This window comes from Echeneis naucrates, chromosome 21 (assembly GCF_900963305.1).
Source record: "Echeneis naucrates chromosome 21, fEcheNa1.1, whole genome shotgun sequence".
NCBI lineage: Eukaryota > Metazoa > Chordata > Actinopteri > Carangiformes > Echeneidae > Echeneis > Echeneis naucrates.
In genome coordinates, this window is record NC_042531.1 from 7,953,243 (window position 1) to 7,974,874 (window position 21,632).

Here is a 21,632-nt window from a genome sequence, read left to right on the forward strand (position 1 = left end):
AGATTTTACAGTCTAAAGTTCAAACAGATATGATTTCACTGTGATAGGCAGGTTAACATGCTTAGCCAACCTGTCATGTGCAGCCTAATGAGTGAGATAATGAACAACATCTATTGAATTAAGACTCAGTTGAGAAATGAAAACGAACTCACCTGACCTGATAACTGTTAAATGCAAAAAACAAAAAGAGTTGTTGGCCATTTTGACTGTGCACTGAAGTGCTTTGGTGACCATCAGATGATTGACACAAGTGTCCCTAAATGAGGCTTACTAAGTTAAACAAAACTAAGCATAATGGCAAAGAAAACCCAAAATGCAATGTCTCCATATGAGGATGCAGGGTCTTAAGAGGTCAAGGGATTAACTCATATTTGATCAAAAACACATCAAAAGCTTCATACTAGTTAATTGTGAGTCACACCAGACGTCTGGTTTCAGCATAGCATTACTTTTGTCTTGAATGCTGAAAGCCTACTTATCCTACAATGAGCAAAAAGCACTTTGAGTTTCCTTATGTAGGTCCTGTACTTAATGATTTTGATGCTTGTAGTCCTCGTGCTGATAAAACCATCGTGCATTTAGTTAAGTGCCTTTTTAAATGGAGAGCTTGTGCTTGGAGTCAGTGTGCTTTTTGTAAGATTTCTAGTTGTCTGCAGTAAACTTAGCTGAACTCTTCCCCCATGTGTTCATCATCTTTTTTTCTTTTTTTTTCAAAGTTTTACTGAAAAACGTTATCAATTACAATCATCAACAACTGACATACTGGCAGTGCAGAACAAATTCGCCTTCTTAGCTAAAAAAAAAAAGTACTAAACAAATAATAGGCAAACAAAGATGGTTACATAAGTACATAAATAAATGTTTTTAGTTTAGAATAAAAATGCAGTGAAGATCACAATTCTCTAAATAGTTCTTGAATTATAGTCATATTGTGAATACATTTCTTATTGTCAATTATTTTATACATTCGAGGTAGTTCTTAAAGTCAAGCTGGAAAACTGGAAAGGAAGGTCGACATTTTGTAGATGTTAAATTTCGCTAAAATCCTCAGATTAATGAGATGCTGATTTTTTTTTTTTATTATCATTACACAATAACACATCTTTCGCTTCCAATTTAATTGAAACGTTGGTTTGTGGGGTGATGTTCTCAAATTCTTTCCAAAACTTTAGGGAAAACCGACATTAGAAAAAAGAAGTGCGATTTATTCTTCCTCAGCGTTACAGAATTCACCTTCAACATCAATACTGACAGACTGACTTGGCAGATCTATGTTAGTGGGATAAATATTATGTACGACTTTATGTTGAACTGAGTTTTTTTCCAGTTTTGTCAGAGATGGGAGGTCCACCGGCCCAGCTGAGGCCGAGGCAGCGTCAGAGCAGGCGGGCTCAGTGCTGAGAGAGGAGGGGGGGGGGCGGCCCAAAGCCGGGACAACCATTCAAAACCAGCAGAGGGAAAAGCAGCTCCCGGTGTCCATCACCACCTCACCAAGGCACCAGCCACTCAACACGACTTATCCGCCCGCACCAACTCCAAGATGGCCCCGATCTCCATCCGAAGCGTCCTGATCAGTGAGAGCGTGGACCCCCGCTGCAGGACCATCCTGGAGGAGAACGGCATCCGAGTGTCCGAGAGGCACAACATGAGAAACGACGAGCTGATCGCCGAGATAAAGGTCAGCTCGGCGCACTGCATTGATATTAAGCACGTTTACTGGCCCGGAGGTGTCGTCGCGTTAGCTCCGGCCGTTTTCCAGCCTGGTGTCGCTTCACTTGTCTTGGGGGAAGTGTTTGAACAGAGAAGCCGAGCTTCCCTTTTCGTCTGTAGACGGTTTGATGGAGGGCGTCCACGCTTGGATTTGACCCTCCGATCTCTCGCTGTTTGCTCGCATTTGACCGCACATGTCAAGGTGTTTGATTTGAAGTTAGCACCGCCCCGCCGGGAAGCTGATGCAACTCATCCCTGAATTTGCTAGTTCTGCCATCACTGCCACATGTTTACCAAAGTCTGACTGCCACAGAGGCAAACATTTGCTTTCAACAAAACGAATTTGGCGGATTGGAAAAAACGGGGGAGCATTTCTGATGTCTTCATACAAACTGAGTGGATAGAGTCACTCCCACGTTCATTGTTTGACTCTGGACAAAAATGAGATGTGGCCCCGTTTAAGCTCCATCCTTCCTCTATTTCCTCTCCTTGTTGTTGTTGTTGTTGTTGTTGTTGTTTTCTTTGAATTTTTCACAATGTTTGACAATGAAACATAATTAATGTTAGCACATCTTATTTACAGGCTGGTCAAATGTGAATGTTGCTAACAGTCTGACTGAGTGATCAGGTTACAGCCCTGATTAGTCATAACAATGTCACACCTTTTTGCTGATGGGCCAAGTATTACATTTCCCTCACTGCTCAAAACCTATGCTTTTGCAACTAGAGTAACTGAATTTCTTTATACCAAACTGGCATATTTCATTGAACAAAGTAAAGTGTGCTGAGGGATCCTACAAGATTTGTTCGTTTGCTGCTTTTTATTGTTGCTAATTCAGCCTTGATGAGATCAACCTCAGACACAAATCACCTTGACATCAACAATGTATCTTTCTCTCTCTCCTAGGACTATGATGGCTTGGTTGTTAGGTCTGCAACCAAAGTAACGGCTGACATTATTAATGCTGCTAATAATCTCAAAATCATTGGCAGAGCTGGAACCGGTGTGGACAATGTGGATGTTGATGCTGCTACCAAAAAGGGTATTATTGTCATGAAGTAAGTCCCTTGTTTTGTCTTTGCACAAATTTGAATAATGCCGTATTGTCCGCTAACTGTAGATTGTTTTCTGCAGCACGCCAAGTGGTAACACGATCAGCGCTGCAGAGCTGACATGTGCCCTGCTGATGAGCCTCTCGAGGCAAGACGAATCATGTCCTCATGAGCTGTTGTCATTATGCTCAGTCTTTTGGTTTGTGCATAAACAGGATAAAATGAACAAGTCTGTGTGTTTTCAGAAATGTGCCTCAAGCTGCAATGTCAATGAAGCAAGGGAAGTGGGATCGCAAAAAGGTTAGTGGGCATTTTGGTCTTCTCCTAGCTGCTGTTTGAATGAGTGTTTGTGGTTGGCACACAAAGCAAATGTTAGTTTTGCATGGCTGACTCCACTGTTCATCCAGTTGGGAATAATCAGCTGTGACACTTGTATCTGTGCAGCTTTGGATATTGTCATTTGTATGTTTTGTTTTGAATTTTGCAGTTCATGGGTGCAGAGCTGTTTGGAAAAGTGCTTGGAATAGTTGGACTTGGAAGAATAGGAAAAGAAGTTGCCTCAAGAATGCAATCATTTGGCATGAAGGCAAGTAAAAAAGATTAGAAGGTGACAGATGTTCTGTCTTATCAGACTTCTCAGTGTTTGATTGTTCTGTAACATTTAGATGGAGCAAACAGGTTGAGATAAATGTTTTTTCCTGTCAGACTATTGGTTATGATCCAATCACTCCACCAGAGGTGTCAGCCAGCTGGGGAGTAGAGCAGATGGCTCTGGAGCAGCTGTGGCCTCAATGTGACTATATTACTGTCCACACTCCCCTAATGCCCTCTACTGTGGGTATGTTTTACTGAGGCCCTCCTCACTGTGCAGCCGTGTAAAAACATGCCTAAATAGCACGCTATACCACAATATACTTGTACTAGCTTGTGGAATTAGCTTTTTATTTGTGTGTGTATATGTGTGTCTTTTCAAGGTCTGCTTAATGATGAAACATTTGCTAAATGCAAGAAAGGAGTGAAGGTTGTGAACTGTGCGCGAGGGGGTATCATTGACGAGGCTGCGCTCCTCAGAGCTTTGGAGTCTGGACAGTGTGGAGGCGCAGGACTGGACGTCTTTGTTGAGGCAAGATAACCACACTGTCTTGTCACCACAGCAAACTGCAGTAACAGCAGTTTGTTTTTACAAATCAAATTGCAGCCTTAAATCGGTCTTGAGTTATGATTGTTTTTGCTGTATTCATGCTTATATCCGGCGATAGGAGCCCCCTAAGGACCATGCACTGGTGGATCATCCCAATGTGATCAGTTGTCCTCACCTGGGAGCCAGCACCAAGGAGGCTCAGGCACGCTGTGGGGAGGACATTGCCAAGCAGATTGTTGACATGATCAAGGGCAAAAACCTATTTGGAGCAGTACGTTCTCCTCAATGTTCTCACCATGTGTTTTGTTGTTTCTTTAAATTAAATGCTTAGTCCAGCATGTATTGCACTTCCATGAAGTTTCACAGACTTGCATATAACATTTAAAAATGCTCAAAATGGGTGAAGCACAGCCTGTGGAAGTCCTGAAAATAGCTAAAGGATGAAAAATATTTCAGCAAATGAAATGTTTACTCGTGTGGATGTACAAGGGACTTATTACAAGCCTGCTATGAACACTTACACATTTATATTATCATGTGTAAAATCAATTTAATTAATATTCTTTCATGATATTTCTATAAAAGCAACTGTCTATGTACGATGATTCAGTATCATCACATTCTCCTCAAGACATCATGGCCATCTGAGCCAGCTCATTGTCAGTAACCTGAACTTTGCAAGGCTTGGCTTCAGGGACTATTGCTTATGCAAAAATTCCAGATAGACTTTAAACCATCTTTTAAAAACCAAAAAAATCTAGATAAATGTCAAAGCATTGTCAATCTAATATGGATAACTCTGGTAAAGACCTTCAAGGGGGGGAAAAAAAAAATTCCATTGTGAGTGGTGCTAAAACAAATTGTGTGATTCCATTCTGAACGTAAATGTCTTTGCAGGTGAATGCACAGGTTCTGGCGAGCACCTTCTCCCTGGAATCTCACAAGCTTATTAAACTTGCAGAAGCTGTTGGAGCTGTGCTGCAGTCATGCACAGCTAAACAAGAATACAGTCAAATCCAAGTTAATACTGAAGGTAAAGAAAATAAACCGGTTTGTTTTATCCCTGTGCTTAATTTGGAATCATGGGAAGAAATTATTACAATGATTATGTTTTCTGCCAAGTGCTTTGAAGCTGAAAGCGAAATAGGTCTTATACACACCCTTGGCATTACCATTATATTTGCTAATTTCCCCACTTAGGGATTAATTAAATGTAATTTAATCTGATTTCCATTTATGTTTCAGAATTTCCCTTCAGTGATTAATACAGTATTTCTGATTATGTCTTAACTGCATTCCCCATGAAAATAGGTGATTGCATGAAGTCCTCCACTGGTTACATGACCTCAGCAGTGCTGGTTGGATTGTTAAATGGGGAATTTGGCTGCTGCCCGAACCTCATCAATGCACTGAGCCTGGCCAAGGAGTCTGGAATCATGGTACAACGCTTTCACCTCTCTGTGACAAATGCCACCTGATGACCAGGAGCGTCTGAGGGTAATTTCATATCATCTGAATCTTCAGGTAAACCAGGCCCACTGTGAATCTGAGGGGGCTAAGGACGGTGTGTGTAGGGTGGAGGTTGTGACCAATACGTGCACCGTCAAAGCCACCGGTGCAGTTCAAGGTGGTGTGCCAGTGCTGCTGGAACTGGACGACAGTGTGTTCAGACAACCCGTCTCTCTTACTGGGAATCTCCTGTTCTTCAAAGCCCCTGCAAGTCCTCAGCTCCTGTCCTCAGTGGCCGGTGAGAAACTTTAGCCTAGTGCAGCTTTATTAAAGGGGAAAACCTCATAAAACTGAAGGTATTAAATCAATGCCACAGCAAATGGATGCCGCTCTGTCTCAACACACATGATTTTTTTAAAGAAAATCTTTCTTGTTCCCCCCCATCTGTGATTTATACCTGCAGGGAAATGCTAATGCTTCATTTCAAGTGCGAAGACATTTTTCAAGCGTGTTGCATTGAAAAGCTACCAAACAAATGTGCAGCGTAACGATCAGTTTCACCACCACCAACAGCATTTTTTTTTTTTTTTTTTAAAGACCTGTTCAGAAATCAGTTCAGCACAATGGTGCAACCTCATGGTGAACATCTGTCTCTGCATTTGTCTCCATGTCATTTATATATTTCTAATAATGTTACAATTAATGTACAACATAAAATTTTAGGCTCAATTTTGTGCTCGTTTTAACACATTGAAACCATGTCATTCCAGACGTTCATGATTTGACTTCGTATTTCTCCAACATCACTCACCTCACATGCTCCATTCTTACCCATTCATCAATGGGCAGAAAGGAATACAGTGTGTCTAATCCATCTGTTTCGGGATCATTAAATTATTATTGTTAGCTGTTGTTAGCTCCTCAAATATTGAATGAGACAAATAATAATTAATTATTTTATTTAACAGACAAACCACTGAAGTGATCTTTGGAGTTAAGGCAAAATGGTCTGACTATCTTAAGAGTTACTGTTGGAATCTATTTTTAAAAGGAACACTTTTTTTTTTTTTTTTTGGTTTGGTTCTTTTTGTTTTTCATCTTAACTAGGATTTCAGTTTAAAATGCAGATGATACCAATGATACCGTTATGACTGAGTCAGTAACTTTATGCCTGCGTTAAATTCACACATTTTCTCCTTCCCATTGTTCACTGTATAGGACTTCTGGCCGCAGAGGGAGCGGAGATTGAGTGTTTCAGCGCTCCCTCAGACCACACTGAGGATCGCTGGTATTGTGTGGGGGTGTCTTCTCTCCTACCAGACCTGGGTGCCTTGAAGCCTTTGGCTAAGGAAGCTGCACAGCTCACCATTTAAGAGATGTGCACACACACAATGTGCAGAGATAATATTCAGTATGTTAACCATCTCATGCAACTGATCTTTGTCTTTGTCTCACGACTAGTTTAAAAATTGAAGGTTCATAGTTTGAAAACTTGGATTTTTATAAAATTCCAGTGTTTAGATGGTTTGAAGTGGAACTAAATGAAATATTAGAATTTGCTCAGGTTGTCTAACCCTTTCAAAGCAGAAATGTAAAATAAAATACTCTCCCAAAAATAAATAATAGAAGTATTTGTTTTTGTTTTTTGTTTTTTTTTTTATTCTGTGACATTTCAGAGAGTAATTTCTAAAATATCATGTTGTGGGACTCAATTTTCAATGTTGCATCACGTTACATTGTACAGGGGAACAAACTTAAAAAGGGAACATGATAATGTAACTGACAGCTAGTTCCTTTGCAGATTTTTTTATGCAAAACAGGATCATATAATATTATTCATCACTCAACAAAAGAAACTAGAAAGGCCTGATATTACCCAATAACAAATTTCAACATGTTTAGGTGCTAATATGCTAGTATTAGCACCTAAATATATTTGAAGTATCAAACATGGTACTTTTATTTTAAAAGCTCAATCATGTTTTCAACCAGGTGCAGCTGATAGAGCAGAGGTGAAGCATCAAAAAACAAACAACTAGATCAATGACCTCTCCGTGAGTGAAAACAACAGCAGGTCAGCTGCTGTGGAGATATCTGTGAGGTGATCATGTGCAGGAGTGAATATTGTGCACCAGGCTCTTAATCCTTGTTGGGATTAGGCGAAGCCTTGACCACACTTCAAAACACCATGGCAACCACAAGAAATGAGGAGAGGGGGTGCACAGTGAATGGTGAACGGTGCAAAGGCTTCTTGTGCTGCACTGGGGACGATGCTCATTTGTATGGGGTTCGTATTGTGTCGGTTGTGCACACTAATGCGCACCACGAGACTGTGGATGGAGGAGGGTCTATATTTAGAGTCAGAGGGGGGTTTATCAAGGACCTGCTGGTGGAGACTTGAGCACAGAGGAGGAGGGGGGTGGTGGGTGGCCGCCTCACACACAAATACCAAAATAGGACAGAGACACAGAGACTGTCCTGCAGCAGCTAAATTGAGGCTCGTGTGTTTTGGAGACGAGCTGGAAGAGAAAGGACGTGGAGCTGCGGATTCATGGCTGCAGGATCAGAGGTGAGTGTGCTATTGCTCCGGGCTAGTTTGAATTATAAAGGATTAAGACTTTGATGAATTATGAATGGGAACGTGACGCCTTTTGTTTGTTTGTTTTTTGAACCAGCCTTTCCAAAGGACGGTCCGCGTGGATAACTGACGTGTTTCTGTGTGTGTGTGCGCCTTTACAGCTCCCATCATGTCACATCAGGAAAGCGACATGTACACATATGACTTCAGTGATGGAGAGCACGCAGCGGAGCTCCTCGATGCTCTCAGACGTTTCTACATCAGCGGCCTGTTCACGGACGTTTCTCTCCAGTGCGGGGAGTCCGGGCAGGTGTTTCACTGCCACAGGGCGCTGCTGTCCGCCCGAAGCTCCTACTTTAAAGTCATGTTCACGGCAGACATGAGGGAGCGCTCCGACAGGGTCGTCACACTGGCCGGGGTGGACTGCGCGGTGCTGGGAGCTCTGCTGGAGTATGTGTACACGGCGCAGGTGCGCATCACGCAGAGCAACGTGCAGAGCCTGCTGGAGGCTGCAGACCTCCTGCAGTTCAGCGCCGTCAAACGGGCCTGTGAGGAGTTTCTCACCCGCTTCCTGGACGTCGACAACTGCCTGGGGATGCACGCCTTTGCCCAGCTGCACCTTTGTCCCGGGCTGGAGAGGGAGGCCCGGCGGGTGATGCTGAGCAGGTTCGCGGAGCTCATCCTGCAGGAGGAGTTCCTGGCGCTGGACCATGACAGAGTGAGATCGGTCCTGGCCGCCCAGAGCCTCACTGTGCAGAGGGACGATGTGCTGATAGATGCTGTGGCCAAATGGGTGATACATGACTTGGATAGTCGTGTACAGCATGCTGTGGACTTGCTGCACTCCATCCACCTGGACCTGGATGACAGTTACTTTAAGGCTACATTGGAGGTGCACAGGCAATGCTTGCTGAAGAGTGAGGGGAAATTTAAATCTATGATCATGCAGGCTTTAAGGTCCAATGGCAAGGAGATGTCTGCAAGCAGAAAATTGTCTTCCAGCATGTATATCGTTGGTGGATACTACTGGCATCCACTTTGTGAAGTTCATATCTGGGATCCAATCAGTGACACATGGGTGCAAGGAAAAGACATGCCTGATCCTGCAAGGGAGAGTTACAGTGTCAGTTTACTTGGAGCAAATATCTATGTGACTGGAGGTTACAGGACAAACACAGTTGAGGCCCTGGACACTGTTTCAATTTATAACTGTGACTATGATGAATGGACCGAGGGTTGCTCCATGATTACAGCGAGGTACTACCATTGCTCGGTGGCTCTGCATGGCTGTATTTACGCTATTGGTGGCTACAGAGGAGGAGCTCCAGAGCGAGAGACAGAATTTTATGATCCACTGAAAAAGAAATGGTTTCCTGTGGCCAAAATGATTCAAGGTATGCAAAAATTAGGTGACATATTTGGGGACTGGCTTAAAAATGGGGTGGGGGAGGAGAGTCACACCACATGAGCCTCACTGATAAGCAGAGGTTGCTCCGACAGAGAAACTCCCAAGCTGCATCTAAACAAACCCCCTGTTTCATCATTTGCATGTCTCCAAGGCCAAAAAGAAGCTTTTCAATTAACTATAGTTAGACTGAAGGTCAAAATCTTTACATGCAGTTAATTGAAAGGACAAAGATATTGATAAACTTCACTGTTCCACTAAGGGGAACAATGAGCCTCTGAGCTTCTTAGTGCCTTATAGCTCCTAATACTGTAGATGGTGAACCGATCAGAGTATCATGCAGGTAAACCCAGATTTCAACAGGCAACAAGGCAGAGCTGGGACAGGGTGAACAAATTCCCAAAATGTTAGGGTTGCTTTGTGTTTGTTGAATGTGTAACTTATAAACGTGACAGTGATTATTGTTCTTCTCCCAAGAGATAAAAAAATCAATGAATCAATGATTAAATCTGTAACATTTATTAGTGTGAGATATTGATAAAATGACACATTTAACATTTTTTTTAAAGGTGTGGGAAATGCCACTGCCTGTGTAATGGGAGATAATATCTATGTGACCGGAGGCCACTATGGGTACAGAGGAAGCTGCACCTATGAAAAAATCCAGGTCTACAGGCCAGATGTCAATGAATGGAGTATTGGTACAATAAGTCCCCATCCAGGTATGAGAAAAAGAAAAACAGGAATATGAGCAACAATAACCTGAAAACTGTTTTCTAATCTGAAATTCTCTGTTTTCAGAGTACGGGCTGTGCTCAGTGCCCCTCAACAACAAGCTGTATTTGGTGGGTGGACAGACTACTATTGCAGACTGCTATGACACAGAGAGGGACGAGTGGAGACCAATATCAGTGATGAAAGAGAGACGTATGGAGTGTGGGGCTGTGATAATAAATGGATGTATTTATGTTACAGGGGGATACTCCTACTCAAAAGGGACCTATTTGCAGAGTATTGAGAAGTATGACCCTGAGCTGGACTCATGGGAGATAGTGGGGACTCTTCCGAGCCCACTTAGATCGCATGGATGTGTTTGTGTTCATAGTGTTTAATGTCAACCCTTTATCACAAAGTGAACTGCCAAGTTAGTCCAGGGTTTGCTCTAGTAACCGTCTTTGTCAAATGTGCATATGCTGGAAATGTGCAATATGACATGCCAATGAAAAAAAAGACATTTTTGGTAAAGGTACTACATCAGGCTGCTGATGACTGAAAAATCTGAAAAACACTGCTGTGACTCCCACCTTTCTAACTTTCAAATAAATTCATTCATTAGTTAAATCCATAAAAGGCTAAGTTTGTATAAGATTTGCTTGTATACACAGGGACATAAACCAGCAAGTTTATTAGTTTAAACTAGAGTAATACAACAGTGTAACAATGAATCATGTATTTTACAATTAGAAAGAGACAAATTACTTATTTCGAATAATTGGATAGACTCCAGGTAGAGGCAGACTAAATAGATGAATCGATGAATGATGTAAAATGTGATTTTTTTTCTTTTTTTTGTTCAAACTCAATAAGCCAATTAGTAGAATCGGGGAATAAAAATTACAACAAGCGACTTGTACTATATTCATTTGATTAATTTCTATTCTTTGTTTCATTATTTAAATAATGCCCGACTGAATCCTCGGCTCACAATCTGGAAGAGTTGGTGGCGGTAATGAATCAAAAAGGATTTTTCACGCTCTCCGCTCAAACCAGGAAGAAGACAAAGAGGACCAAACATATTTATTGTCTAGTTCACACTCCGGGGCAGACAGTGGCGCTAATGCTGCAACAAGCCCGAAGAAACAGCGAGAACAAGTGCTGCAGTCAGGGGATTCAAATACATCCACGAATGTCAACGACTGCGCGTTTCTCCGGGAGAGCTCCTTTTTGGTCCTCGGTGCTGTCCGTAGCACGCAGTTCCACAACGTGCGAGCAGCGAAGTGAAGACTTTTTATCTGGTAAACTGTAAAACTGCTGTTAGCGCCGAGTCCACAGACTGTAAGTCCAAGTTTTCAAATAGGATGCCACAGGGCTTTTGTGGTTTCTTTTTGTATGCTGGTAAATGTGATGTAGCTTTTCGAAGGACCACAGCAGGTCATTTCTCGTGTGTGGCGTGTTTGAATGGCATGCTGGGGCAAGAAAAGAGCTCAGTAGAATGGAGACAATACAATAAATTTAACATGCTAATGTAATTTATGGTTAACTAAGTGTCACACTGAATTATATGTTTATTCCCGACCTGTCTATAACCCAAAGACAGTCTCTGAGTGTACAGCTGCTGCTGCATATAAGCTAGCTGAGCTAGCACTTTAACCATTTAGCTAGCTGCAGCAGCAGCAGCAGCATGACATCAGGATAAATGAACAATGTCGACTTTTCATCACGTAAATGTGCTAATTTTCATATTTAATTTCACTTTGTCAGTGTTAAATTGTCTTATTAGGTTTTATTCATTTATCAACAACATCAAAGGTGTTGACCGGTTTATTTTTTTTTTTTACTATTCATCTGTTCTCACATATTAAATATAAATTACCTTTGTACAGAATACTCCATTGAATACATCCTAAAGCTATTGAGTAGCTGAACATGGTAAAATGAGGGCTCTAAAGATTACTGAAAGGGCTTTCTTACTAAACATTGTTTGTGTGTGTGTGTGTGTGTGTGTGTGTGTGTGTGTGTGTGTGTGGCCTCCAAACATATTTGAGCCATCTTCCCCCATAAAGTAAAAAAAAAAAACCTGTAACCCTGAGAGTTATCCATTGTCAGGGTTACACTGTCTGATTCATTGATATTTTTTCTTGACAATTCCTAAATTATGCAGAAAAATTGTAGAGAAGTATCAAATCTAAATTTTCTTGACAGGACAATCATGGCAGAAAATCAAGAAGAGATGTCACCAATTGAAATGAAAGTAGCACGACAAGTAGAGGTAATTCAAATTTTTTTGCTTTTAAAAAAATTAAAAAAAATTGTCGGTCATGTTGCATTAATCTCAGAGGTATATTTCATTGTTGTCTCTAGTACTACTTTGGAGATCACAATCTTCCAAGGGACAAGTTTCTCAAAGAACAGCTGCAGCAAGATGATGGCTGGGTGACTTTGGAAACAATGCTTAAATTCAACAGGTTTGTTATTCCTATCTTTACTTCTCTCTATCGAACTACCATAAAGCAATTACTTGTCCTGTTGTAGTCATCAAACTATTCAATAATATGTATCCTCAACACACTCAAGAGATGAGTTCATTTTCTTTGCAAAGATTGCCATTTAAAATTAGTCACTCTTGCAAGACAGTGCCGTCTGCTTAGTATGTTACCAATATTTTCTGCCCAATAATTTGTTATCTTAATTGTTTACTTGTGGTCAGTCAGCTGTTATTTTTGTGTAGTTGCCTCTCTCTTGTCATCTTCAGCTTCAGGGGAGGGAAGAGTCAGCATTACACTTTACCTCATTGTGGTAAATGGTGTCACCAAACAAAATATTTTATGTATCTTACAGCAATCAGCCCCTAACAACAAAACTGCCAGGTAGCGTTGGTGGTTGAGTGGTTAGTATGCATGCCATGTGAACACCGCGTCCCAGTTGTCGTTTCAGCCTGGTAACTATGATGAAGGGCCCTTCCCTCCTCCCCCTGTTTTCTGATAGCCTCTCTGCCACCTACTTGTCAAAATAAAGGCATAAAACCCCCCAAAGTGTACTTTAAAAAGAGTTGGCACATGATTAGAAACATCTAACAGACTGCATTTGCATGCTCTGCTCTTGAAGGATAAAGATAATTTTGCTTTGACATCACTGATTCTCCTGACACTGACAAAACATTCATAAATCTAATAGTGAAGTGTCAGTAAGATATGGTTGAAAGCTGTGGGCTGCAAAAAGAGAGAAACCGGCGTCACTCAGCTGGCATGAGGACAGGAAAACTGGAGGTTGTGTGACTGAGCAAGAAAAGACGGACTGTAATGAATAATCAGCTTGTAGACCTGATACAAGACTCATGATGGGTTGGGCAAAATCAGTGTATGACCTCACCCTGTCCCCACAGTGAAATGTCACAAGCAATTTGCTCTTTCATTGCACTGGAGATTCACATAGTTCACAAGTTTTATAAATACATACTTGCAGCATCATCCTGCTTAAATTATCTCTTTCCTGGTTGGAGCATTGGATGATATGCTATCTCTCTTTTCAGGCTGAAGTCTTTGACCACAGACAGCAGTGTCATCGTTGCAGCTCTCCAGAAATCAAAGACTGGCCTCTTGGAAATCAGTGAAGACAAGACAAAAATCAGGAGGTCTCCAGATAAACCCTTACCTGAACTGAATGATGAATACAAAGATGCTGTCAAACACAAATCTGTGTTTGTTGTAAGTTTCTGAAGTCATCTTAATTTACAATGTTGTTAGCACTTTGTTGTTATTCAGAGTATATTAGTCTACAGTTTGTCTCATATTCTCTGAATGTATTCATTTTTTTCATATTGTATGGAGAAAAAAAAAGTTTAAGTTTTTATATTGCATACCTTCTAATTCCTGTTCTACTCTTAATTTCATTCAGGTATATTTGTTATCCTATTATTTATACATTTTCATTTACCTTTATCTTACTGTTTCCTCTGTCAGGGAGCTTTACATTTATTTATTTATTTATGTTTTTCTTTTTTCTTTTTTTTTTTATCTCTTCTCATCCAGAAAGGATTTCCTCTTGATACAACCCTCGATGAGATTCAGGACTGGTTGCATGGGAAAGGCACCATAGAAAACATTCAAATGAGGAAAAACTTGCAAAGGCAGTTCAAGGTATAAATTATGTATTCCCTAACATTAAAATGAACGTTTTCACTGAGTGTTTGGGGAGATTTCTTAATGTTTTCTGTCTTAACAGGGATCAGTGTTCATCTGTTTTGACACGGAAGAGACATCCAAACAGTTCCTTGAACGTACAGACATTAAATCTTTCAAAGAAAATGAGATGATTGTGTTATCAAGGTAAGTTGTATGGTGGGAAAATGTTCTGCCACACTGTCACAAATATGCATTTGAGATGATCACTGCAGTCAGACAGTACTGTATATATGTCTTGGATACAATACAAATCACTTCAGACTTCATATCATCTGAATTCAGGTATGATGCATATAAATGTTCAAGAATATTTAAAATCTGGAAGAGAAGACTAGACAAGACTTTTGGCAGACTATAAGGAGCATCTTGAGTATATGGTATCAGATGAATTTAACCATGCTATAGTGCTAAATATTAAGACTTAGTCTGACTGTAAAAGTGTCTCAATTATTACCGCACACAATAATAGTTTGCTCTGTTTTTAGGGAAGACTACCATGCAAAGAAAGCAGAGGAGCGGAAGCAGTTCAAAGCAGAGTCAAAAGCCAAAGCTAAACAGTGAGTACATAATCATATTTTTTTTCTGATGGCGTAGTTTGTACAACAAATTAAAATAATGAAAAATATGTATTTTTAGAGACAAGGAACAACAGCAGAAACATGCAGAAGAGAAAGAAATGGTAAATTCTCCATAAGAGTTAGCACTTTTTGTTCACTTGCTGGCATATGTGTGTGCTAATTATTTTCACTTTGTATTGTAGGGTTTGCTTTTGGATGAACAGACGGGTTGTTTGTTGAAGTTCTCAGGAGAGCTGGAAGATGTTTCAAGAGAGGACTTTCATGAATTGTTCTCTGGACATGGAAAGATTAAATGGGTTGACTTCACAAGGGGAGCTAAAGAGGTAAACATTCGCCTTCTTCAAGTTGCATAACTCAGTGGGAGGAGAGTGAGTTCAAAGTTTGTATTTTTACCTCAAAAAAGGGCACTCTCCTTTTTGACGGAAATGCTAAAGAGGCGTTCGACAAGGCCAAGGAGGCAAATGAAGGGGAGTTGAAAATCAAGAACAACAATGTTACATGGCAACTGCTTGAAGGAGATGAGGAGAAAGAAGTTCTGAAGAAGATCATTGAAGCTCAGCAAGAATCTTACAGCAGGTCCAAAGGCAGAGGTAATTGAACTCATTGATTGATCAGTAAATCAAGGAAGATTATCACTCAACAGTATTTATTAGTTGGTATTGATGTATCTTGTTTGCCTTAAAGGTGGCAGAGGAAGATCAGGTGGAAGAGGAAGAGGAGGACGAAGAGGGCGAGGTGGCAGAGATCAGGGAAGAACTCAGTACCAAGGCAAAAAGACGAAATTCGAAAGTGATGATGAGGATAATGGTAAGTTCAGTGTCTTTGGAGCTTCTTAATTTGATGCGATGACAAGATGATTATTATTATTATTTTTTTTAAATGATTTCTTTTCTATTATGTGCTGCTTCTCCAGCACCTGCTGCACCAAAAAGAGAACTAGAAGATGCTGATGGCCCAGCAGCCAAGGTTGCCAAAACTGAAAACGGATCTTAGTGACAAGGTCATACCAGTTTTTCTTTTTTGTGAAAACATTTATTATATACAGTAAAAAATGCAGAGACATTAAATCCATTCCAGTGAAAACTTCAGGCGCTGGAGAATCGTAGGAAGTCCACCTGGATGTCAACCTAGAAAACAAGTTGCATCAATGCTTGGCATCAGTTTTCAGCCTTTTAAGTCCCTGTATAATATTGTGCCTCCCACATTAACTGTGTATCTATGTTTCTCTTAAGATTTTTTTGATTTTATCATTCAAAAATAAGGACAGTAATTTAATTTCACTGGGACATTTTAGTTTTCTAAGACCTGTGTGACATCTAGAATCTGTCTGCCACTGTGTTCCCTTATTTTTTTTTTTTTCATTGTAGAACTCCTACATAAGTGATGAGAATAACTGCTTTTCTGATTTATTTTTTAAAGTTTGAATATGTGAATAGCAAATAAAACATTTATAAAAATTATTTGATCTGTCTTAATTTGAGTTGTTGAGACATTTGCTGGAAAATTGTCTGATGTTACAGTTTATAAGCTTACCGATTTCTTCTTGTGAAATTTGTAAGAGGCTGGCAAATCATATCGTAGTTCTGTAAAGAAAGCACATGGTCAGGTGTAAATAGTATATTTTAACAGTAGGGAACATGTTTTCTGTCTTACCTGCTATTACTTCCATCTTTGCTCCCCAGTCTTTAGCCTTCTTTTGTATGTGCTGTAATCAGATAAGAGATCACATGTCAGAAAAGTAGTGATGGGTCATTTGTGAATGACTGGTTCATTTTGAACGAATCTTCTGTATGACAAGTCTTTTTTTTTTTTTTTTTTTTTTTCCTCTCTCCCTTGGTCTGTGCATGTGTGCCACAGGCCCAGATTCATTCATGAACGGGTCTTTCTGTCACATATTCTCCATAGGAATGTTTGCTTCGTTCACAACTCCTTGAGTCTGAGTCACTTGTCTCATGGCAGCAGTAACGGACATGCTGTCTGTGGGGGAGTTCAGTCTCGTCTCTAGTCTATGGGGACGGGCTGGCTGTCCCATCTCTGGAAGGGTTCTGGTGTAGTCTCTAGTCTCTGGAGGGGTCTTATCTCTGGTCTGATCCTGTCCTGCCCGCTCACTGAAAGGATAAGTTCCCCTTTGTGAGGGAACTTCACTTACATCTCGTGTTGATGTTTTATGGAGTGAGTACACTGCTGTCTCTGCCATTGTCAAAGCTGCCTTTAGGAACTTCATGTCCATCCCTGGAACAAAGAATAAAAGCCTTGTAAATCAACATGCAACTTGACCATCTTTTGAGGGGTCTAAAGGGAACTTTCTAATGTCTTGTTCATGTCCTGTAATAATACGTGTTGTCTGAAAGAAATCCAACTTCTATGTCTCACCTCAGAGTCCATTGTTCACGGAATTATTTTAAGCATATATGCATATATATAATCCAAATGAAGATTACGAAAACAGACCTTTCAGATTTTTTTTTTTTTTTAATCATGAAGTAGTCATGAAGTTGTGAACTGAAGAATTTGGTCAATCTCCATCCGTCCAATATTACCTGAGTGCAGCACCATGTCTGGGAACATAAGCTCTGACGTTGGAGTGCAGTTTTATAACTGAAAGCCTCTGTTACATGTCAGAAGTATCAATCAGATTTATGAAAGATGGTACACAATTACAATAATGGAATGTAGCAGTACCAAAGATTCACAAATCTTCAGACGTAACATGGCTTATAAATGGTCAAAAAATCTCAGCATCTTACCTACCTTGATTGTGTTTGGTCCCAAACGGGGGATTCATGATAACGGTGTCAAACTTTTGGGCATAAACATCTGGCTCCAGCGAGCACAGGTCACACTGGAGCAGATCCAAGTTTGAAATCTCAAATTCCTCTGCATTTCTCCTGAAGATACCCAGTGCATCGTCGTCGATGTCAAAGCCAACACACAAACTGCAGATAAGAGAGCGGGGGGTAAAAACACATGTGCACTGTTTTGATGAGGGCACAATGACGGTGCTCTTACCCAGCATCAAGCATCGCGGCCCCGATGCTGAGGACGCCACAGCCACAACCCAGATCAGCCACCAATTTACCCTCAATGTCATCGAACGTATTGTGGATCGTGTACAGCATGCATGCTGTGGAGGAGAAGCAGAGAGTTAAAGTCGGTGTGTGCTGACCGGACAAACTGTCACACAACGGCGTGTTGTCTCCTCACACCTGCTATGTGAGGGCTGGTTGGATATTGCTCAAGAAGGATTTTCGGCTCTTCAAATACGTCCACTTGCTGAAGGCAACTCTCTAACTCCTTCAGCTTCATCACCAGCGTCTGTGATAGCAGAGATCTATATTTTGAGCATGGTCGAAGGCGACTTCCGCAGTGATGTGTGCACCAGCCAAAACATTCCGACTCGGTGGGCTGCGCAGTTCCTCTCTACACTAAAAAAACAAACATACAAACAAACAAACAAACAACAAAAAAACACCAACACAAACAAACAGTAAAGTTATGATTTTTTTTTTATCACAATTTGATAAATAATAATTAATCATCTGAAATTACATAATCAGATTCACAATTTAATCATGGCACGATCATCTTGGCAACATTGTGTTGAGTATGTTTTCTAATGTAACATTTATTAGATTTAATGATGATGGTGACGGTGCTGGGACATGCCAATAGGCAGAATATAAAAATGAACGCCTCAAATAGTTGCCTAGACACAACTAAACCAAATAGTTCCGGCGGAGACGACTGTTTGAGCCGAGATCTTTAAACACGAACCACCAGAGACTCTGCTGATGAAATAACCGTGCTGGGCTCAGCTGGATCAAATACTTGAGCTGGATTTATTTGGTTTGCAGCCCAAGTGAATATTGGAAATCCGCCAGGCAGCGACGACGTAGCGAGCGAATATCGCGAGAAAAGCCGAGATCATGGCAACAAGACAACAAAAATAAATTTGTGGACAACAAGCCAGAGTGCATGATGGCGGCGTCGCTGCTGCGCCGGGACAAGAAAACCACTGCCGCCCACTTGAAGGCAGACTTAAACCGGACTGACAATAGCACCGGGCTCCGACAACTTCAGGAGCTGCTCGACGCTGTGCTAAATCCCGAAAAACCAGCGGCGGACACGGAGGCTCTTGACTGGTGTAAATGTCTGATTGCAGGAGGCGAAGGTTTCGAGGAGTTCTGCAAAACGGTCCGGTCCTATGACAACGCGACTCTGTGCGGCTTGGTTTGGACCGCTAATTTCGTGGCATATCGGTGCCGGACCTGTGGCATCTCTCCGTGCATGTCACTGTGTGCTGAGTGTTTCAACAACGGAGACCACACGGGCCATGATTTCAACATGTTCAGGAGCCAGGCCGGCGGGGCCTGTGACTGTGGAGACAGTAATGTCATGCGAGAGAGTGGGTAAGTCCAAGCTAGCTGCGAGCTAAGATGCTATGCTATTAGCCTGTATCGTTTTGACAGCTCTCGGTGGGGAAACGATCTAACATGGCAAATCGACTGCACCTATCTATGTGACTGTCAGGTAATCCTGTCCCAGATGCTCTTTTACAGCACTGCCGCCCTGCCACTGCTTTGAGTTTTACGGTGCTCGGGTCACTTGTGAGATGAAAAGCCCTGATATTAGCTTCTGTGGTTGTAGGGTTAGCCAGCTTAGCTAACCACAACAGTAATTGTGATGCTGGCGGCAGGTTGGTGTTTTTGCGACATCAGACAGAGTAGATTTGCATTAGGACTTAGTTTTATCTCCATATCGTGAGATAAGGATCGACCTCAATGTTGTGTGGTCTCAAATGTTTATATCACCCTTACAGCTGTGGCCACAACTGTGATCATTGTTTTCACAAGTTATTCCCATTGGTGTTGGTGTTGTTGTTGTTGTTGTTGGGCTAATTCAAATATACGTATCGCTGCCTGCTTGTATCTCCATTCCCGATGACAGCTCTTTCCTCTTTTACATGTTTTATGGAGCTGGGCATAATTAAAGATAAGATAAAATAACCCTTCATTAGTTCCTCAGCGGGGACATTTGCACATTAGTCACATATTTTACATTTGTATATTTCTGAGAACCACAACAGTGTGGCATCTGATACGGTCGGCATCAGAATGTCAGTAGCTCACATGGGCTGACTCACTTGTCTGTCTCACATAGTTTTGTGCAATAACAGTCTGTGATGTAGTAGTTTTGTATGTTGCAATGAGTCTTCGTGTGTGCAAAGATGTAAAAGGCCTGCATATCTTAACCCCTGAAATATTCAGCAAATTGGAACAATTTTTAATCTTAACACTATTCAGCTATACACAGTCACAAAGTCTCTACCATAATTGTACCTAGTTTCTAGTTTTTGCTGTTGGAATTATTTTAAAAATGTCGTTCTTTTGCTAGAAATCTTGATTAGTCTGTGTGTCTCTGTCTTCATTTGTTCGTTATTGTGGTGACTTTTAACCTGTGGTGCCATTGCTATTTTAAATCACGTCTCTGAATTTATACTTCTGAATGATTCTAAATAAACTTTACTTGCCAACTCAATGAAAAATTCAAATAAAAACTAATAGAAAAAGGAAGAGAAATTTTTGTTTATTTTTCTTACAGATTTTGCAGACGACATCGGTTGAGAACAGGGGAAAATGTCCCCTCAATACCTCGAGATCTTCTGTTGATGTCTGAAATGGTTCTTCCCCGCTTTATCCTCTGTATCATACAGTATCTGAGGGATGGATACATTGAATCAGGTAAAATCATCTGCAACAGCAGTCTTTTCTGTATAAATACATGGGATACTATGCTCATTCACTAATTTAAAGTTTTAATGACAAACATAGCTTGAATCATGTTGGTGCCAGAAACTTAGTACCAAAGTATTAAGCCACATGTCCTTGATAACTGAGATTGTGATGTTATACATAAGGTGTGACTTTCCTGTTGCATATCAAATGCCTACAAGGGCTTCTGTCTAGGCTGGATATTGGTGTTATACAAGTGTTTACATACGCATTTATGTTAACAAAGTGTGGCGTCTCAAGGCTCCTATCTGTTATCTGGTTTTACCAGACATTTCAACTGAGAGAGATCTACAGAAAGTTCTGCAGCAGCTGGAGCCTCAAATCTCTTTCCTTGAAGAGCTCACGAAGATGGGAGGAGCAATGAGGACTGTATTGACAAAGATTTTGACCAATCAGCAAACGTTCAAAGATTTGAGCATGGGTAGATATTGACACTTTTGTGAACCACATAGTTTGATAGCTATTTGGATTATCAAACCACAAAACGTATGTTCTTATGCACTATTCTTTCTTCTGTTGCAATACAACAACTACTCACGAATAATAAGTGTACATCTTATTCCAAGCCATGCTCTAGTTGTCTTAAACTTTAATTCACTTTTGCAGGTCAAGAGGAGAATTTGTATGCTCAAAAGAACTATGACAAGTATTTGTCAGCATTGAAGAATTCGGGTCTGGTACCTGTGGAGGAGAAAGCCCAAGGTGCCACTGCTGATGTCACTGTTGGTGCTGAAGGAGGTGCCGGAGCAATGGTGCTCTTGGGTAATATAACCATATATCAATTATATAATCCAAATTCTTGTCATGAACTGTCATACCTGCAAACTCAGACATGAGTCAGACCTTTTTTTTTTTTCTTTTTTTTTTACTTGTTTTTAGGAACCATTGCACCAGGTAGCCCAGATGAGTCCAGTAAAGAGGTTTGTGCCAGTGCAAAACACAGGAAACCTCTGTAACCCATTTTCAATTTAGAATTCAGCACAAAATAGTATTTTGTCTAATAATTTTCTCTAATAAATGTGAAA

General features: G+C 40.9%; 5 protein-coding genes across 8 annotated transcripts in view; 4 read left to right on the top strand and 1 right to left on the bottom strand.

Annotated features, from left to right (window-relative positions):
* Positions 1 to 1,414: 1,414 nt before the first annotated feature.
* phgdh (phosphoglycerate dehydrogenase) lies at positions 1,415 to 6,973 on the top strand. 2 transcript variants are annotated; one of them, XM_029530626.1, is made up of 12 exons: positions 1,415 to 1,678; positions 2,618 to 2,769; positions 2,846 to 2,911; positions 3,009 to 3,063; positions 3,251 to 3,349; positions 3,469 to 3,601; positions 3,738 to 3,886; positions 4,023 to 4,175; positions 4,802 to 4,937; positions 5,216 to 5,364; positions 5,456 to 5,651; positions 6,572 to 6,973. In XM_029530626.1, exons 1-12 carry the CDS (start codon positions 1,541 to 1,543, stop codon positions 6,724 to 6,726), a joined length of 1,581 nt encoding a protein of 526 aa, XP_029386486.1. In that variant the 5' UTR covers positions 1,415 to 1,540; the 3' UTR covers positions 6,727 to 6,973. The 2 variants fall into 2 exon arrangements, with proteins under 2 accessions (XP_029386486.1, XP_029386485.1); XM_029530625.1 differs by having other exon boundaries at positions 1,417 to 1,678; positions 5,216 to 5,343; positions 5,429 to 5,651.
* Positions 6,974 to 7,795: 822 nt separating this feature from the next.
* On the top strand, positions 7,796 to 10,899 carry klhl23 (kelch-like family member 23). Its single transcript, XM_029530913.1, has 4 exons — positions 7,796 to 7,922; positions 8,093 to 9,325; positions 9,906 to 10,058; positions 10,138 to 10,899. The coding sequence occupies exons 2-4, from the start codon at positions 8,101 to 8,103 to the stop codon at positions 10,446 to 10,448; spliced, it is 1,689 nt and encodes a 562-aa protein (XP_029386773.1). The 5' UTR covers positions 7,796 to 7,922; positions 8,093 to 8,100; the 3' UTR covers positions 10,449 to 10,899.
* Positions 10,900 to 11,255: 356 nt separating this feature from the next.
* Positions 11,256 to 16,618, top strand: ssb (small RNA binding exonuclease protection factor La). Its single transcript, XM_029530027.1, has 12 exons — positions 11,256 to 11,391; positions 12,259 to 12,325; positions 12,418 to 12,521; positions 13,586 to 13,760; positions 14,085 to 14,192; positions 14,278 to 14,381; positions 14,723 to 14,794; positions 14,874 to 14,916; positions 14,998 to 15,138; positions 15,219 to 15,405; positions 15,500 to 15,622; positions 15,729 to 16,618. Exons 2-12 carry the CDS (start codon positions 12,266 to 12,268, stop codon positions 15,806 to 15,808), a joined length of 1,197 nt encoding a protein of 398 aa, XP_029385887.1. The 5' UTR covers positions 11,256 to 11,391; positions 12,259 to 12,265; the 3' UTR covers positions 15,809 to 16,618.
* mettl5 (methyltransferase 5, N6-adenosine) lies at positions 15,775 to 18,663 on the bottom strand. The gene is made up of 8 exons (XM_029530028.1): positions 18,590 to 18,663; positions 18,022 to 18,240; positions 17,825 to 17,939; positions 17,567 to 17,751; positions 16,965 to 17,047; positions 16,469 to 16,520; positions 16,349 to 16,398; positions 15,775 to 15,942 (listed from the first exon to the last, which is right to left on the bottom strand). The coding sequence occupies exons 2-8, from the start codon at positions 18,119 to 18,121 to the stop codon at positions 15,901 to 15,903; spliced, it is 627 nt and encodes a 208-aa protein (XP_029385888.1). The 5' UTR covers positions 18,122 to 18,240; positions 18,590 to 18,663; the 3' UTR covers positions 15,775 to 15,900.
* Positions 18,589 to 21,632, top strand: part of ubr3 (ubiquitin protein ligase E3 component n-recognin 3) — a 33,948-nt gene continuing 30,904 nt past the window's right edge. For 2 of the 3 annotated variants that reach the window (XM_029530024.1, XM_029530025.1), the window contains exons 1-5: positions 18,589 to 19,224; positions 20,417 to 20,556; positions 20,876 to 21,028; positions 21,214 to 21,369; positions 21,487 to 21,527. In XM_029530024.1, the coding sequence (XP_029385884.1) occupies positions 18,791 to 19,224; positions 20,417 to 20,556; positions 20,876 to 21,028; positions 21,214 to 21,369; positions 21,487 to 21,527 (924 nt within the window). In that variant the 5' untranslated portion in view covers positions 18,589 to 18,790. The remainder of the gene's footprint in view (positions 19,225 to 20,416; positions 20,557 to 20,875; positions 21,029 to 21,213; positions 21,370 to 21,486; positions 21,528 to 21,632) is intronic. The other variant, XM_029530026.1, reaches the window with a different exon arrangement.